Below are 20,073 nucleotides of genomic sequence, written 5' to 3' on the forward strand. Positions count from 1 at the left end.
ACAAGTATCAACAGAAGGTATGAGCACATCAAAATCCTAACAGCAACTCCATATATACCAAAGAAAAAATAAGACAACAAATCTTAAATCACATAAAATGCTGTTCTTGATAAATAATATATAGATGGACAATGAAAGAAAGAGCAGAAAATGATATGGGGCAGTATACTGAAAACTGTAGTATCTTTATCCATATCACTGAAAGTCAACCAGAGTTGGTCAACGAGACAGAGATGACCAAGTTCTCTTCCTCATCACGTCAGTAGCCAAGAAAAGAGGGGCTGTTTAACGCAGTGAGAAGTTATTAGAGGACCCCAGCTAACCAGAACAGACTTTTCTGCCTTTTGTCCTTTTAAAAGAGTGAAAGTTACTGTAATTTAACCTTCTCGAAATCAAAATTTTGAACAATTATCAGAGTGATTTCCCCTGAAGTTTTACAAGGCTACACTAAGTAATCCCAATATGCCTGTTTACTTGCATTGTCTGTCTAAACTTTTTAGGTGTGATGCTTAATACCAGTGTAATTCATTCCCTTCTCACTTGCAGTTTAAAAAAAAATAGACAACTGAATGATTTAGAACTATGTGTTAAATGAAAAATGAACTCTAAAAGCCAAAAAATAACCTGTAAGGAAAAGTGCATGCACCATTTGTGGGAGGATTTTCACTGCTCAGGAACCTTTTTGGTTCACTTCCTGACTGTAAAATACCAAACAATTCCAACAAGGTGATACTCCAAATAACCCAATTGCACACAGATGCATAGCTGTTAATCTTTAATAACAATAACAAACTGTGAAGGTTCACAGTTCCAGCCAAAACAAGTGTCCAATCGATACCTGAATAATTGGTTGTGTACATACACTAATTAAAAAATGTCCTGAAGTTTGCTGTCAAATATTAAAAGGAAGAGTAGAACACTTCACAATCTACAGGAAGAGATGGAGAGAAATAATAATGGTTACTTTGGAGAATCACATTCTAATATTACCTGGAAATATAAATATATCAAATTTATTTGTGAACAATCAGTACTTTTCAATAAAAACTAGTGCTCAAATTGAACATTAAACAAAATATATATATATACTACTTATTTTTCTTTTTGTGCTGCCACAAGCCTTAACACTTTCAATTTCAATGTTTATCTTAACAAATTTTCCCTGAAATCTTAAAAGAATTGAGAAGGTTTTTTTCCAATACAAGTATTTAAGTACTATACTTGCTAACAGGCATGCCTGAAACTAATTTCAACAGCATTACTAATCATATAAGTCTTACACAATCACTGCTAAATTATCAATGAAATACTATCCTCAAAGCAAAAGGTAGCTTATCTCTGGAATCCAAGTGTTAAGGTAACAGCAATCCACTCTCCATAAAATACACAATAAAGGGAAAAAACTCTAGAATCAGAACGCTTATATTTGAATTCTATTAGAACAATTTTCTGGTCAGGTAATCTTGAACAAGTTGCTTCCCCTCCCTAAATCTCATTTACCTATCTATAAAGTGGGGATAATGGTACTAGCTACTTTTTGAGTTGTAATGATTAGAGTGAGCAGCTGCATTTGGCAGAGCGCTTATTAGCACATAATAAACATTCAATAGGTGTATCACCTGTCAATTATGTATTATTCATGGCCCCTTTCTATTAAAGCAACCTACTTATTTTTGGCTTCCTGAGACAAGGAATTCAACATGATACAATTAATAGTAATGAAAAATGGAGTATTACTGTTAATGCTTTGCACCAATGTTACTAATATTTTTGCCTGCCTGCCTGCCTACCATCTCTTTGGCTTTAGGGCATTCTTATTCAATGCTAGGCCTATAAATTCATTTAAATTTTATCATCATCTAAAACGTAAGTTTCTATGGGAGTTCCCTGGTGGCCCTAGTAGTAAGAATTCTGGGCTGTCACTTTCGTGGCCCAGGTTCAATCCCTGGTCCAGGAACTGAGATCAGGCAAGCTGCATAAAGCAGCCAAAAAAAAAAAAAGCTTAATTTAAAAATAAAATACAAATTTCTAAGAAAATAATACTTCCTTCGTCAGGAATGTTTACTTTTCATTATTAAGCTGATCTAAAAGGACAATCAAGAAATTAACAACTCCAGATTATATTAATAAGGGAAATGTTAAAGGTTCATATTTGTGCCATTGTTGGTCATGGTATCCTGAAGACAAAAGGAAAAGTTGGTTTGACAAAATTAGTTTCAAAATAACCAAAACATCACTGCCTCAATACAACCAAATTAAAATGCTTCTAAGGAAAGTATTCAATCTAAAAATATAAGATACAACCATTTACGGAATTTCAACTTGCATTTCAACTTTGAAAGTAGACCTTTCTCCCCAAAACATAAGCACAAGTGAGAAAAGCGACTGTAAAATAAGAATCCAAATCTACGAAGTTGTGTCTTTGTATCTTAGGCCAGACCAAGTATACTACAGACGTAGGTATAAACTAAAATAATTTACTCAAAGTCCATTGTGTGCTGAATATTAACTCATTACCAAAAAAAAAAAAAAAACCTAGAATAAAAACTGTAATAATAAATAGAAATAAACATCGGTTTTATCAATTTAATGATAGGAAACTTCTGGGAAAACAAATTGTTCTCCTTTAGGTCAGTTTTTCCTTGCTTTTCTATTCACATGAGAGTATGTGCTCAGTCATGTCTGACTCTTTGGGACCCCATGGACTGTAGCCCACCTGTCCTACAGGCTCCTCTGTCCATGGAATTCTCCAGGCAAGAATACTGGAGTGGGTTGCTATGCCCTCCTCCAGGGGATCCTGTGGACTCAAGAGATTGAACCTGTGTCCCTTGCATTGCAGGCAGATTCTTCACCATCTGAGTCACCAGGGAAGTCTTCTATTCACACAGGTCTTCATATAAATAAACATTTCTATATCACACTCAACCAAAGTCAAAGACAATTATATAACTAAGGATGATTTGTACAACCCTAGATAGAAGCAAAGATTGCAACCTCTACTTTAAAATCAATGAACCATGAAAATATTTCTACCCTGGCAACCATGCAAGATTTCCTTCCTCTCCACACCACTCCCTTCAATTGCCCCCCAAAAAATAGGCTAGAAAAATGATGCTAAGCATCCAATAAATTATTTACTCATGATGATTACGTTCTTAGTAGAACAATATCTGGGAAATCAGGTTGGTCCTGTTCGTACCAGATGTAATCCCATCACACCCACGTGCTCTGCCCCTCCATTCTCCTGCTGCAGGGTGGAGCATCACAGGAGACTCCACAGTCCCACAGCCCGCCCAATTCCATCCCTGTCCCACAGTCCCATGAGTGCTAAGTATGGAACTGTGGCACCAGGGTCAGCACACGCATGTTTCACAGCCTTCTCTATACATAAAGAAAACACACACACAAAAACAGACCTCCCCTGGTCTCAGAATCTGCTGCTGACACTTAAGCTGGCTTCCCCAGCCTGCCTGTTTCTCCAAAACAGTATCTCACACTGGCAACCCAAGTTCAAAACAAGGCGCGGACAGCACCGGGTACAAGTATGTGCTGATTTCCAGCTGAATCACGCAAATGAAACGAGAAGATGTCACCTCATTTTCCACATGCAATTCCCAATCAGTCGTGAATTGATTTATGAATCTCTGGGTTCCCTTGGAAGTTTTTCTTAGCACTTGTGCCTTTAAGTCATTTCACAATTAGCATTCTAGGGGCACATTTAATAAGACAGCATGCAATTCTTATAAGATGGTCTACTTTTTCAACAACTCTGGAAAGGTCTGGTTGGGAAGGGAATGAAATTTTAATGAAGATAAAATTCTGGTTTTCAGTTTCACACATGAGCTCTCTTTCACACTAGAAAATCTAGAAACTGGTGAAATTCTAATAACCTGATTTTTATATGAGATTAAACTCCGTCAGGAATAGAGTAACTCTAAGTTGCCACCTACACTCTGGCTTTAGCCACCATACAACTAAATACTGCACAGCAATATGCAACTACTATTATTCTCACTAAAGAAATTTGATATAAAAAATCCTGTATGAAAAAATAACTTCTCACTGACTTAGCTAGGAAACTAGCTAAATTTTCACTAATAATTTATCAAGACTTATTACTAATATTTTAATAATAAATCACCATAGACAGCACCTTACTGCCTCCATTTTGAGTAAAATATCATGTGATTTTACAGAAGAACTGTCTAGCCATTAACATTTATCTAATAACACTTGAATATGAACACAGACCAAAAAAAAAAAAAAAAAAATGGTTACACCACATTGAGGTTAAAAAAAAAATCAAATATACTCGTCTAAACCGGATGAACACTTAGCACAACCAAAACAAAAGGCAACAAGTAAATAAATGAATAAATCAACTTTTAATTTCTTCTGGAGTCTGCATATTAACATTATTTTAAACAGCAAGGTTTACCTAAAATAACCATTATTTATGAGACTAGTTTTAAGAATGTATCAAAGATTGAAGGCTGTATAAAATATCTAAAATTTTTATGTTACAGCTTAGTCCAAAAAATATTTTCATTGTTTTCAAATAAATTACCATCGGGTTATTATAACTAGGTTTCAAGTGTGAGATCTTTTGAATTTACATTAAAAGTTATTTTCTTTTTGAGAAATGGAAAGAATAAAAACTCTTAGTTTACTACTCCTGAAAATAAATCCAGCATTTTTAGACATAGAAAAATTAGAGACAATGCAATTAACAAACTGTTAAAGTTAAAATACGATTGCCAGTAACCAACTGCTGTCTGTTGAATTTCAAGAAAATCTATTGCATATTAAATTTTTACAAAGTGAACTCATCTATCATCTCAGCACTTTCTCAACTTTCCCATTACAATCAACAATATAACTTGGCGGTCAAATCTTCCAGACCAGTAACATCAGAATTTATTTTTAACTCCTGACTCCTTCCCAAATATTCCCCCCTTCAATCCAATCCAAAGTCCTGCCAGTTCATTCACGCTGTCTCTCAAACGTGTTCTTTTCATCCAATTTCCAATTTTGCTTTATATTCTCTCGTTATTCACAACATACTCTACTACTCCCTAAAAGGGATCTGATGTCTGGTTTCTAACTCATCAACTTTGCTGCTCAAACCATCTTCAAATATTTTGTTCAGCAACCTATAGTACATTCCAAACTCTCTTGAATCTCAACCAAAGTCATAAGATCCCTCTGATTTCCATCAGTTAACATATTTCTCAAATTCCATCTCTTCTTATTTTCCTATTTAGGCCCCTTTTATTCAGATTTACTAACCTGCTTTATAAATACAAAAGTACAAAAGTCACCATCTCTGTGCCTCTATCCGTTCTGTCCACCTAGGATCCTTTATGCTTTTCAATTCAAGTTACTGCCCCTTTAACAGCTGCCTTAAAACATACCTCTGTAAGAAGTCTTCCCTCCAAGCCATCTACTTCATGCCTTTATTTTTTGTCCCTCTGAACAAAATATTCTATTTGCATTTATAGTCTTGCAGTCATCATATTACTGTTCTCACGTTTTGTCCCATAATCTGCCTCAAAAACTAAGCTTTCCAAACCAAGGACTATAATTTCTTATCGCTTAAAAAGGGGTCCCTTAGAACACCAGCACTCCAACAAACACTTTCTTCCAAAATGCATTTAAAGTTAAGGTTGTCAAAAACACATAGTCAGCACTGAACTCCAACTTCTTAAATGTTAAGCTGACCTGTATGGTAACAGAAAAGTCAACATTTTAACCTGCACTTTCCAAGAGTTGCTCCATCTTCAGTCAACATCCACACAGGATTCAAAGAAAATCCTGTGAACTAAATGAAAAGTCCCCAAATTTAGTATTATTAGGTATACCATTCTGCTCTCTGAATAAACTAATTACCCAAAATTGATTTCGAGTGGTCTTTAAACCAAGATGAAAAACATCCTAACACTCCAGTACCACAAGAGGCTCTTAAGGAGCTATTATAAGATTTGCTTCATCATAGCTGAAAATTACCCCAGAATTTTAAAATATTCCTCTCAAATGACCCCATGAATTGCTTAGAAAGCTTGACCATTCCCTGAAAGATGCATCATCAGCTTCCCTCTTCACATACTCTGCATTCTGAACTAGCTAGTCACCAAAAAAAAATTTAACTCTCAAAAATAATCTCCCATTCAGCTATTACCTTAGACTACCCTGTTTCAGACAAGTTCCAAAAGCCATCATGAATTGAAATCCTGAGTTCAAATAAGAGTGTTCATTTTATAATCAGTTTCACATAACAGCATATACTTTTTTTTTATCTCAATTCAATTCTCTCCTTCTTCTAAGCAGCAAAACAGTTTTTCTTTGCCCTCATCCATGCCCCTTTCTGAAGGAATAAGGAAACTATAACACAGATATTTTTGTCAAATTCTTTAAGTATGTTTAAATAAGCTGTCATTAAACATCACATAAACATATCCATAAGTAGAGATACATTAAAACACTGGATAATGAGTATACCAAACACTGAAAATACACTTTTTGAGCACAAATCTGGGAAGAGTATAGACGTCTAGCAACAACCTTGAACAAAGCCCAAACACCCCTATTAAATCTGGGACCACAACCTTCTGCAAAACCTGAGATGGAAAAGTCTAAATCCATATTCTTCTGACTTCATAGTCTTATCTGACTTCGAAAGGAAACCAATGCAAGACTATTGTAAGTAGTCCTAAGAAGGAACCCCTGAACTCTAGATCATTTAGCAAGTACTGAAAGCAATGGCACCCCAAAACTGAACTTCAATGATGAGTCAGTGACAATTAACATTCAACTTACTATTTGGCAACTTGACAACATAAGCCCCATTCAAAACTCGGGCCTACTTTCAAGTTACCTTTTGATTAAACATTAACTCTATAGTGATAGACTGGCAATGTCAAAACGGGAAGGCTAAGAGATAACATATTAAACCACGTATCCAATTTAGAACAATGCATATTGAGATACTACTGCTGCTCTCTATCAGCGGCACCGGTCCCTTCTAAAGAGACGAATCAAAGCTCGCCTTCAAACCGAAATGTGGTTACTTACCAAGTTCATCTCTGGATTAAGAACAAATACTTTGTATAGTCACACAAGCAAGAAAGAAGTGTTAGGAGAAGGTGACATTTACCTCTTCCATTAAGTATACAAAACTATGGTAACCCTCGAGACCTGAGCTAACTATACTATCCCTCATTCCAAAAGACACACTCTGGAAAAGCACATAATGGTTTAGGAATCTTGTCCTTCGCTTTATTCAAAAGGATGAGCAAGTAAACACTTCCATCACTATTTTAAGGTGGAAACACTCAACCACTTAATAAAGCTATCAATTGCTAGAAAACTATAAGAAAAGAACTAAGTTTCAGACAAAATCATCCAAATAAAAATCACATTCCCTCGATTCAAGGTTAATGAGACCTGGGAAGGGATATCGCAGGAGGAAAAAAGGAAGCTGCCTCATCCTTCACTGAAGACAGGTTTTTGCCCTTTCACATTGCCTCTGTTTTATCAGCAGGTCTTGTATTTTAAGATCCTGGTATTTCAAAGTCTCTTATTCAAAGGGGAGGTGGAGAAGGGGTGTAAAATAAAATCAATACTCACTGCTAACTTTCATGCTGCCAAAAGCTGAAGGCTGCTGCACTGGCTTGCAGCTCTCCGCAAAGGAGGTGGTTCTGGGCCGCCCTGACATGATCACTCTTTTTCCGAATCACCTTTTTTCCTTCCTTTCTCCTTTTCTTCCTTTTGTTTTATGTTGGGGTGTTAGGTTAATGATAAATGCAGCATTAAGTTCTCCCACAAGAAAAAGAAAAAGACTTCGTCCTCTTGCCTTTTCACTTCTTTTGTACAGCTATTTAGAAAAGCGAGCGATGTATTTCTCCTTGAAGACAGATCAGTACGGATATTTAACATATAGGCGATCCGGAGCTGGGGGGAAAAATACAATTCTTTCCTCTCCCTTTCCTTGGAGAGCAGAAATGGATGGGAGGTCCTAAAAAATATACATCACGTGAGACGGGGACAAATACTGGATTGAAAATAAGTACTCTGAATATTATATTTTCCTCGGGGATTTTTTTTCCGAGTCAATGAAGAAGGGAAGCGGCGGAAGGATCACGAGTCTCACGCTTGAAAAGAAGGGGGGGATGGGAAGGAGGGAGGGAGAGGGAGGGGTGGCTCGGAGATGCGTCGGGAAACGCTGCGGCTCCGGCAGCGGCAAGGATCCGGCGGGCTGACGGCGGGGGCCCGGCGAACTGGAAGGCGGCGGAGTAGCGAGTCAGTCAGAGTCGGGCGGTGGCGGCGGCGGCGGCTCTTCCCCTCATTGCGCCAGGAGCAGCTGCAGGCGGCGGCTGGATCCAGCGGCCATGGCGGCGGCGGAGGCAGCTCCCTTCAGACCCCAGGCAGCGGCTCCTCGACTGCTCCCCATACGCCGGGGACATGGGAACCCGGCAACCGCTTCCGTCCCTCGGGGCCCCCTCCCCCGTCCAAGGCACCAGCGCGGCCGCTCTCCCGCCCCTCGCTTCTGCACAGTCCCGCTCAGGAAGTGTCCGCGCTTTGCCCCCAGCCCGGAGCCCTGTCAGCGGCTGCGGGGTCGGCTCCTCCTCGCTTCCTTCCTTCCTTCCTTTGTCACTCGGCCCGGGCGGCGGCGGCGGAGGCAGCAGCAGCAGCAGCAGCACGAGCCCGCATTCGCCCGGGTCGGGGGCTGCTCTCTGTGAGGAGTGCCGTCTGCGCAGCCGCCTAGCTCTTCCCCACACCCCCTCCCCCCTCCTACTTGTCCTCCGCCTCCTTCCTCCCCCACCCAGCCTTACACCGCCCAGCGCCCGGCCGCCCGCGTAAGAGGCGTCTGGGAATCGCCGGCCGAGCAGGGCGTCCGCCCCCTTCGACAGGGGAGCCGAAACCCGAGCGGAACCAATCACGGATGTCGTTTGTTTGCGGATCCTCCCGGAAAAAGCCGATTGACCTGAAGAGCCAATCAGGAAGTGTCGCTGGAAATTCACGCCCAAGGACGGAAAATGCCGAAGATAGCCGACCGAGGAAAAGGTGGGTTCGCCTTGTTCTGTGGCTGGCTGGAGGAGAAATTAGGCAAAGACAACAGTGACCAATCAGAGTCGCTGGCCCTCAGGAAAAAGCTTGAAGAGTTAAGGACGGTGAAGCCCGGAGTCGCTGGCGAAACCGCACGGCTGGGCGCCGTGGCCGCTTTGTAATTGGCCGAAACTCCGCTGGGAGTGCAGCTCCCTCGGTGATTGGTGAAGGGAATGGGGCTTCCGAGGACAGTCTGGCCAGTCAGGACGTCTCCTCCCTCGTCGAGGTGGGGAGAAGTAGAGAGCGAAGGGAGGGCGTCTATAAAGCGCCTTCTCATTGGTCTGAAGCTCAGGAGCTGGAATGGGGGCAAAAGGGAAAAGGAGGGAGGCCGAAACTCGTAGCAGTAGCCAATCTGCACCCGCTGCTGTCTAATCGCAAGACCTAGCGGTAGTGTGATTGGCCTTCGGCCTCCGGCGGCAGTCCTAAGGAGCGAGGAGAAGCGCGACTGGGGTCGTGGCGGAAGGTCTGACGGGCTCGCCTGCGGCCACTCGCAGCTAGTGTGGAAACCGCATATAGGGAGCGCGAGCCGGTGCGAAACTGCTGTGGTCGGTGGCGCTGGGTTCCTCGCTCCAACAAACTGAGGGTTGAGGGGCTCTCCCCACCCACTGGAGGCTCTCGGCGGGGCGGGGCTAATTCTGTGCGCCCGGGGCTCCCCTCCGCCCGCGAGAGCGCATCCCGAGCACGGGCGTCTTCCCCGAAAGGGCCAGACAGATCCAGGGCGCCTCTCAGGCTGAGTGCGAATTTTCGGATATTCAACTGAGAACAAAGCTGCTAGAGAGCAGGGCCCCTGGGCGACCGCGCCCCGCCCAGTCGCGGAGGCCATTGATAAGAGTGAGGGCGACTGCGCCTCGTGCGCGCTGCCAAGCCCGGCCTTCCAGAAAGGCCCCTGAGAAATGAGCTCATGCTGGCTGAGCGCCCTTCTAGGGTGCGACCGGTCGGCGCAGAACGGCCCCCGAAAGCAGGTGAGGGGAAGTGCAGTCAAGCCGGATATCCCGAAGCCTCTGAGGCAACCGAGAGCCAGAATAGCCCTTGGTAGTTTTTGCGTTTTTGGAACTAGGGTGATCTATAAAAGTACTATTTAAGTAGGTTTCGCACATAAGCCAGTGTTCAAATTCGTGCGGTGTGCCCAAGGACAGAGAGGTGTGGTTACAGAAAAAGTAAAATGAACAGTTGCCATCCTAATTGTAATCCCATGGTACCTGTAATTTCCACCTGCAGAGTCATCCCTTTCTATTCAGATACCATCTGTAGCGAGCACATATAAAAATTACTTGATCAGGTTGACTAGCTATTGCTTTGGAAAACTGATGAGGAACTTAGGACAGAACAAAGTAAGCTTTGATGGAGGACAGGAAAGGTCTAGATAGGGTTTGCAAACTCGAATGTTTATAGGGGCCAGAAAAGTAAATGAGTGAAACTGGCCTGGTGTAGACAATGGGGAGTGATAAGCAACGTGGCAAATTGGAGTGTCTGAGCTGTAACTGAAAGGAGCAGCTGTTCGGCTCCAGCAGATTGTTACTCTGAAGAATGTGGATACAGTGGTCTGAGATATTCTGTCCCCTTCCCCCCATCCCCGCCAGGAGAAACCCTTATAAAGCATGATATTTGTATGAAATCTCTCGATTTTTACACCAATATTTCCAAACTCTGCAGGCCAAACTAAAAATATTGCAGGGTAGATGTGACCAACCTGCAATCAATTTGTAATCTCAAATCTGGACATAGGTTTTTGATAGCCCAGGAGTGGTAAAAGCTCTTGTTCTTTGCAATGAAGACAGAACATGAAGTCTCTGGATGTCATGGAGAAGGGTAAAGAATGTTGAAAGCAAACTCAGTGCATGGCAGCTTTGTCAAGTGATTGTTGCCTCTCCCTGCAAATTACCATGTAGACCTTTGCCACTAGTCCCTAAAGTGCTGTGAGGTAAAGCTAGAAATCCTGCCTTCTTCTTTACTCCCCATCTCTACTCCCAGTTACACTGGGAGGAAGCTGAATGACAAATGTTAGGTTATACAAATTGGAAACAGCTATTCTATTGTATATAATAAAGTACAAAAATAGTCTACCTTGAAGTTATGATTAATAGCTTTACTGTTGCTGCCTTCAAATATTTTGAACTGACACTTTTAAAAAAATCTGATCAGAGGATGGGGTGGGGAGGTGAGTCTTATAGGAAAACAAAAAATAGTTCAATTTAGAATTAGGACATAAGAAGGGGAGAAATTTATGAGAAAACACAGTACCACTGAAAGTAACATTCAGTGATTGTTTCTCTGACCTTTCAAACTTACTCCACCTTCTCACTTGCTGTTAACCACTTATCAGTTTATAGTAATTTTAATATTTATGTGTTTATAATGTGCCAGATGCTGTTCTTAAGTGTTTCACACATGCTATCTCAGAGTATAATCATACGGTATAAGTACTGTTATCACCTCCACTTTAAAGATAAGGAAACTGAAGGTCAGAAATATATACTGACTTACCTAAGGTCCACAGAGCTAAAGTAAGCAGACCTAGGATTCAGATTCCTTGTACTTCTCTCAAATACAGTTCTCACCTCCCCTGGTCTTGCTTTATCTTAAAGTCTAAGCCTTATGTCTTCAACTGTGTGTGCTTTGGGTTCTGTCAGGGCTCATTGGTTGGTCCCTTGGAGAGATCAGTGATTCCGAGCCAAAGTAACAAACCAGAGGGCTAGAAAAAGATACAGGAAAGCTGAGTGACACAGAATAGGTGAGTGTTGTAGTTGGGGGGAGGAGGTAGGTAAGCCTGTCCAAAAGATAAAATGTACAATGAACTGGCTTCTAGAGTAATAATAAGTATTTGTACAATACTTTGCACTTAGGAAGTACTATTATGTTAATGAAGTTTACAGAGTACCATTATGGAACTATTATCCTGTTTTTATAGATGAAGAAACTATACCGATGTCTTGCTCAGAATCACTTAGCTACATTTTTAACTGAAACTAGAAGAAAATATAGGCAGGTGTAATAATGAGGATAGCAAATAGAATATGAGATGCTGTTTATTTAGATGAAGCCAGGGCCTGTCAGTTCACACAGAAATCCACAAGCAAACTGCTTCTAGGATCTCCTTTACTTAGCCAATGTATATTAAATACCTAAATGATGTCGGGTGCTGGTCTTCAAAATTTAATAAGTATGGTCTCTGCTCCAGATACTTCCACTCAGATACTATGAGATACAGAAGAGTTGTTTAATAATAAACCCTAAGAAAGCCTTCCAGTATCAAGGTCAATGTGAAGATTAAGAGGAAGGAAAAATAAATATGCATTTACTGAGTGCCTGTTCAGTGCTTCCCTGAACCTCAAGAGATAGGCATTATTAACTCCTGTTAACAGATGTGGGGTAAATGAGCAATAGATACATTGCACACAGTCACACAATTTTAAAAAATGGCAGAGCTGGGATGAAATCTGTAGCCAAGTATATTTGATCCAGCCTCTTTCTATTAATACTAGATCTCTCTGCCTTCCATCAACAAATAACATTATTTATCCCATTTATGTAACTCACACACAGAAGTCTAGAAATACTAATTTTGATGGCATTTTGGATGATGCTTATTGTATTAATGCTTTCCAGTATTGTCTTCATTTTCCACCTTTACATGAGAAACAAAATACTTAAAAGGAGAAAACAAAGATAAGACTGCAAAAGAACCAAAGAAAAGAAGTAGCAGTGTGAAACTGCTCAATGTGATTAAATCAATTTGATTTACAGGATGCTGTACCAAATTTTAGGAATATAAGTGTGTGAGGATGAATAAAAGTCATTCAGAGGTGACTGTCTTGCGTCAGTCTTAGAGGAGCTCTTAGAGAGTGGAGATGTGTAAACAGAATACCATAATGTCATCTGAACAACTATGGAAGAAAAGTGGCCCAGAGATCATTTTCCAAGCTGAATTTAAATGACTGGTCTCCAAAGTTGAATGTATATACTCAGAGATTATATAGGATGATCCTTTGGAAGGCTGGAAATACTAGATCTTATTTTTATCTTAAAAAGTAAGAAATTACCTTTCTAATGGTTAATTTACTGGTAGACACTAATGCCCTCCTTAGTCCCTACATCAGAGGAAGAGGTGTCACATGATCCACAATACAGGAACACAATACAGGTGATGAATCCACAGCCTAGAAGGGACTGTGAATATGAGGTATGCTCCTGCTTTTTAAATTTTTCAGCAACACATGACACTTTACTTGTGCTTAATTAACTGGATTTCGAGTCATATTATTTGATTTTTAATTAACTTGACCCTCATGCATTGAAATTGATTCCTACAGATAAAGTATAGATAAGTGAACAAACAAAAGGCAAAGCTGACATTCTGCTGTCAGTAGGAACTCTACATCAGTCACATCAATAAAATCAATAGGTTAAAATCAATAATGAACTAATTAAATTTGACAAGATACAGGCCTGAAATTTTTGGAATTCTCAAGAATTTTTGAAATATGAAGATACTATCAACTAATTTTTAGACAAAGGCTACCCTAAGTATGAGGTGTAGCTAATGCCAATGTGAAGTTACATATATATTATTATAATGTAATAATAATGACAATATGTTAAAACAATTTTTACTTTATTTAAGGCTCTAAACTATTATTCTTCTAACACCTTCACCCCACCCTCAAATTATTAACTGTCCAAGAACATAGTCTTTCAATGTTTTGGTAATTGTGAAGATTTCACACTAGCATAAGCATCTCAATCATACCTAGGGTAACCTTTGACAAAAATGAGTGGATAATAACTTCATATTTCAAAAATTCCTGAGACCAAAAATTTCAGGTCTGTATCTTATCAAATTTCATTAGCTCATTATTGATTTTAACCTATTGATGTGAAATGCCAGGCTGGATGAATCACAAGCTGGAATCAAAATTGCCAGGAGAAGCATCAACAATCTCAGATATGCAGATGATACCACTCTAGTGGCAGAAAACAGAGGATTAAGGAGCCTCTTGATGAGGGGGAAAGAAGACAGTGAGAAAAGCGGTTTAAAACTCAAAATTCATGGGGAACACATGTACCCCCATGGCTGTACATGTCAATGTATGGCAAAAAAACACTACAATATTGTAAAGTAGTCTCCAATTAAATAATTTTTTTTAAAAACTCAAAATTCAGAAAACTAAGATCATGGTATCCAATCCCATCACTTCATGGCAAATGAAAGAGGAAAAAGTGGAAACAGTGACAGGTTTTATTTTCTTGGGATTCAAAATCACTGCAAACAGTGACTGCAGTCACAAAATTAAGATTCTTACTCTTTGAAAGAAAAGCTGTGACAAACCTAGACAGCATATTAAAAAGCAGAGACATCACTTTGCCAACAAAGGTCCATATAGTTAAAGCTATGGTTTTTCCACTAGACATGTACAGATGTGAGAGTTGGACCATAAAGAAGGCAGAGTGCTGAAGAATGAATGCTTTCAAACTGTGGTGCTGGAGATGACCAAATGTTTTATAAATCTGTTTTGTGGTGCTGGAGAAGACCACATGTTTTATAAATAGGCATAATATTTGAGGGCTGATGTTAAAATATTTTGCTAGTAGAGTATAAGAACAAAAAAGTTTGTAGACCACTATTCTAAACAAAAATTAGTTCTTTTAGATGATGGAAGTGAAGAACAGTCTAGGCAAAAAGAAATTATGCAATGGCAGAAATGTATGTAACAAGGTATTCAGAGAGCTGGAGTAGTTTGAAATTATGTGGCAGATAAGATCTAGACATAGAGAAAAGAAAAGAAAGGGAAACAGTTTCAGATAGTAAAGGTGTAGTTAAGTAAATTAAGTTCTATAAAATCCATGTTATGCAACCAGAAAAAAAATACAAAGACTAGGAGCAACTCAAACAATACTAATTTTAAAACATAGAACTTCAGATTGTGTATTACCATATTTCCAATTCTGCAAAATATATGAGCATTTGGGTCACGATTGAGAAGGAAAACAAAAATTAGAATACTTTTGTTAATATATTGGTATGTTTAATTACAAATGAAAATATTCACTTTAAATGTTTTCATTTCATTTTTACAATAAATTTTCCACAGTTTGGTGTGATCCACACAGTCAAAAGCTTTGACATAGTCAATAAAGCAGAAGTAGATGTTTTTCTGGAACTCTCTTGGTTTTTTCAGTGATCCAACGGATGTTGGCAATTTGATCACTGGTTCCTCTGCCTTTTGTAAAACCAGCTTGAACAACTGGAAGTTCACGTTTCACGTACTGTTGAAGCCTGGCTTGGAGAATTTTGAGCATTACTTTGCTAGCGTGTGAGATGAGTGCAATTGTGCGGTAGTTTGAACATTCTTTGGCATTGCCTTCTTTGGGATAAGAATGGGATTGGAATGAAAAGTGACCTTTACCAGTTCTGTGGCCACTGCTGAGTCTTCCAAATTGGCAACAGTTTCACAACATCATCTTTTACGATTTGAAATAGCTCAACTGGAATTCCCTCCACTAGCTTTGTTCATAGTGATGCTTCCTAAGGCCCACTTGACTTCACACTCCAGGATGTATGGCTCTAGGTGAGTGATCACACCATCGTGGTTTTCTACATTATGAAAATCTGTGTATTCTTGCCACTTCTTCTTAATGTCTTCTGCTTCTGTTAGGTCCATACCATTTCTGTCTTTTATTGTGCCCATCTTTGCATGAAATGTTCCCTTGGTATCTCTCATTTTCTTGAAGAGATCTCTAGTCTTTCCCATTCTATTGTTTTCCTCTATTTCTTTGCATTGCACTTTAGGAATGCTTTCTTATTTCTCCTTGCTATTCTTTGGAGCTCTGTATTCAGATAGGTATATCTTTCCTTTTCTCCTTTGTCTTTTGTTTCTCTTCTTTTCTCGGCTATTTGTAAGGCCTCCTTAGACAACCATTTTGCTTTTTTACATTTCTTTTTTTGGGGATGATTTTTTTTTTTGTAGTGGTTTCTGGCATACATTGGATTTACATGTGTTCCCCATCCCGATCCCCCCTCCTGCCTCCCTCTTCCATCCCACTGGGGATGGTCTTGATCACTGCCTCCTGTACAGTGTTACAAACCTGCATCCATAGTTCTTCAGGCACTCTGTCTGTCAGATCTAATGCCTAGAATCTATTTGTGACTTCTGCTGTATAATAATTAGGGATTTGATTTAGATCATACCTGAATGGTCTAGTGCTTTTCCCTACTTTCTTCAATTTAAGTCTGGATTTTGCAATAAGGAGTTCATGATGTGAGTCACAGTCAGCTCCTGGTCTTGTTTTTGCTGACTGTATAGAGCTTCTCCATCTTTGACTGCAAAGAATATACTCAATCTGATTTCAGTATTGACCATCTGGTGATGTCCATGTATAGAGTCTTCTCCTGTGTTGTTGGAAGAGGCTGTTTGCTATGACCAGTGCATTCTCTTGGCAAAACTGTTAGCCTTTAACCTGCTTCATTTTGTACTCCAAGGCCAAACTTGCCTGTTGCTCCAGGTGTTTCTTGACTTCCTACTTTTGCATTCCAGTCCCCTATAATGAAAAGGACATCTTTTTTGGGTGTTAGTTCTAGAAGGTCTTGTAAGTCTTTATAGAACCATTGAACTTGAGCTTCTTCAGCATTACTGGTCAGGGCGTAGACTTGGATTATTGTGATATTGAATTGTTTGCCTTGGAAATAAACAGAGATCTTATGTCATTTTTGAGATTGTATCCAATCACTGCATTTTGGTCTCTTTTGTTGACTGTGACGGCTACTGCACTTCTTCTAAGGGATCTTGTCTACAGTACTAGATATAATGGTCATCTGAGTTAAATTCACCCATTCCAGTCTATTTTAGTTCACTGATTCCTAAAATGTCAGGGTTCACTCTTGTCATCTCCTGTTTGACTACTTCCAATTAGCCTTGATTCATGGACCTAACATTCCAGGTTCCTATGCAATATTGCTGTTTACAGCATTGGACTTTAGTTCCATCACCAGTCACATCCACTACTGGGCGTTGTTTTTGCTTTGGCTCTGGCTTGTCATTCTTCTTGGAGTTATTTCTCCACTGATCTCCAATAGCATATTGGGCACCTACTGACCCAGGGAGTTCATCTTTCAGTGTCCTATCGTTTTGCCTTTTCATCCTGTTCATGGGGTTCTCAAGGCAAGAATACTGAAGTGGTTTGCCATTCCCTTCTCCAGTAGACCACATTTTGTCAGAACTTTCCACTGTGAAAAATTCTTAAAGAGTTGGGAATACCAGACCGCCTTACCTGCCTCCTGAGAAATCCATATGCAAGTCAAGAAGCAACAGTTAGAACTGGACATGGAACAACAGACTGGTTCCAAATCAGGAAAGGAGTCTGTCAAGGCTGTATATTGTCACATTGCTTATTAAACTGATACGCAGGGTACATCATGTGAAATTCCAGCACAAGCTGGAATCAAGATTGCTGGGAGAAAATATCTATAACCTCAGATATGCAGGTGACATCACCCTTATGGCAGAAAGCGAAGAAGAACTAAAGAGCCTCTTGGTGAAAGTGAAAGAGGAGAGTGAAAAAGCTGGCTTAAAACTCAACATTCAGAAAACGAAGATCATGGCATCCAGTCCCTTCATTTCATGGCAATTAGGTGGGGAAACAGTGAGAGACTTTATTTTTATGGGCTCCAAAATCACTGCAGATGATGACTGCAGCCATGAAATTAAAAGACACTTACTCCTTGGGAGAAAAGTTATGACCAAGCTAGACAGCATATTAAAAATCAGAGGCATTACTTTGCCAACAAAGGTCCATCTAGTCAAAACTCTGGTTTTTCCAATAATCATATATGGATGTGAGAGTGGGACTATAAAGAAAGCTGAGCGCCAAAGAATTGATGCTTTTGAACTGTGGTGTTGAAGAAGACTTTTGAGAGTTCCTTGGATTGCAAGGCGATCCAACCAGTGAATTCTAAAGGAAATCAGTCTTGAATATTCGTTGGAAGGACTGATGCTAAAGCTCCAATACTTTGGCCCTCTGATGCAAAGAACTGACTCATTTGAAAAGACGCTGATGTGGGGAAAGATTGAAGGTAGGAAGAGAAGGGGATGACAGAGGATGAGATGGTTGAATGGCATCACCAACTCAATGGACATGAGTTTGAGCAAGGTCTGGGATTTGGTGATGGACAGGGAAGCCTGGCGTGCTGCAGTCCAAGGGGTTGCAAAGAGTCTGACACGACTGAGCAACTCAACTGAAATTAATGTTTATTTGGTTTTAAAAATACATTGTGCATGCTGAGTCACTTCAGTTGTGTCAGACTGTTTGCCACCCCATGAGCTGTAGTCCTGCAGGTTCCTCTGTCCATGGGATTCTCCAGGCAAGAATAGTAGAGTAGGTTTCCATGCCCTCCTCCAGGGGATCTTCCTGGCCCAGGGATCAAACCCGTGTCTCTTATGCTCCTGCATTGGCAGGTGGGTTCTTTACCACCAGCACCACCTGGGAAGACCTTAAAAGGAAATTGGCTCCCAGTAACTCATTTCTTTACTGTGATTCACATATTCCTCAGAAAGTCTCTCTTTATATGGAATTCTTAACAAAAACTCCAAATTTCTCAGCAACCTTTCCAACACTAACATTTTTATTCATACTTTGTAGTATGAGTTAAATTGTATTAATAAGACTAGGCAATATTCATTATATGCAAGACATTCGCTAGGCACCTGATACAAAGAAGTACATGAGCCACCTGAGTGGCTCTGTGCCCTTAAGGCACTTATCCCCTGGTGAAACAACCTCATGAAAAGCTAAATAAATAATTATTTTAGATAACACTTGAATCCATTAAAAAAAGGCAGAACTTAATTAGCTAATATAATTGTTGTGTGGGAGGTGAGTGCATGCTCTTCATGTCTGACTCTTTGTGACCCAGTGGACTATAGCCCACTAGGCTCCCCTGTCCATGGGATATTCCAGGCAAGAATATTGAAGTGGGTTGCCATTTTCTCCTCCAGGGGATCTTCCCAACCCGAGGATCAAATCTGTGTCTCTTGCATCTCCTGCACTGGCAGGCAGATTCTTTACCACTGCACCACCTGGGAAGCAATATGGTTGTTACTTGTGGCTCAATGAATTGCTCACGCTGACCTAAATATAACAGGTAAACGAAGGACACTTTGATCTAAAGTGAAACTTAAAGGATGAGTAGTAGGATTTGGAAATGAAATAAAGGAGAGAGGAAGTAAATTATTTTCCACCACTTCATCTCCAACCCATCAGACAAATCCCCTTCTTAGTGAACGTAAGTTGGTCGAGGTGTCAGAGCAATTAAGGACAGTGTAAGTCTCTTCATTTGACTTTAGAAAAACCAGTTTGGCTGAAAGAGAAACTGATAGAGGAGACTAATGAAAGATAAAGCTTAATAGGTGGTTTGGGGCCAGATTTGAAAAAGCTTTGAATGTTACACCAGGAAATTTGGGCTTTGTCTTGTAGACATTGCAGAATTATGGGAGGTATTTAAGCAGGTATAAGACATTGTCACTGCAGGAGAGCCTCTGAGGTAACACACACTGTGGTTTTTTCCGTTGCTTAAAATGTGCCCATGGTAACAAGACAGCATATTTGGTCATGCTTCTTATAGCCAACAAGAGAGTGAGTGATAGTTGCTCAGTTGTATCCGACTCTGGGACCCCATGAACTATAGCCTGACAGGCTCCTGTGTCCATGGGATTCTCCAGTCAAGAATACTGGAGTGGGCTGCCATTTCCTTCTCCAGGGGATCTTTCTGACACTGGGATTGAACATAGGTCTCCTGCATTGCAGGCAGATTCTTTACCACCTGAGCCACCAGGGAAGCCTTTATAACCAATGAGGTATGCCCTAAAGGGAAAACAGGACTACTTGAAAAGGTACAGTGTTTTGAAACATTGCCACTATGAAGTAGACTCTGGTTGTATTTTAAGTTTCATTATCAAGCCTTTGATAGATCATGTA

General features: G+C 40.2%; 1 protein-coding gene across 3 annotated transcripts in view; it reads right to left on the minus strand.

Annotated features, from left to right (window-relative positions):
* GSK3B (glycogen synthase kinase 3 beta) overlaps nt 1–8,720 on the minus strand; it is a 202,792-nt gene extending 194,072 nt beyond the window's left edge. For all 3 annotated transcript variants that reach the window (XM_065943557.1, XM_065943555.1, XM_065943558.1), the window contains exon 1: nt 7,627–8,720. In XM_065943557.1, coding sequence (XP_065799629.1) covers nt 7,627–7,714 — 88 coding nt within the window. In that variant the 5' untranslated portion in view covers nt 7,715–8,720. The remainder of the gene's footprint in view (nt 1–7,626) is intronic.
* Nucleotides 8,721–20,073: the final 11,353 nt, after the last annotated feature.

Source organism: Muntiacus reevesi, chromosome 8 (assembly GCF_963930625.1).
Source record: "Muntiacus reevesi chromosome 8, mMunRee1.1, whole genome shotgun sequence".
Lineage (NCBI taxonomy): Eukaryota > Metazoa > Chordata > Mammalia > Artiodactyla > Cervidae > Muntiacus > Muntiacus reevesi.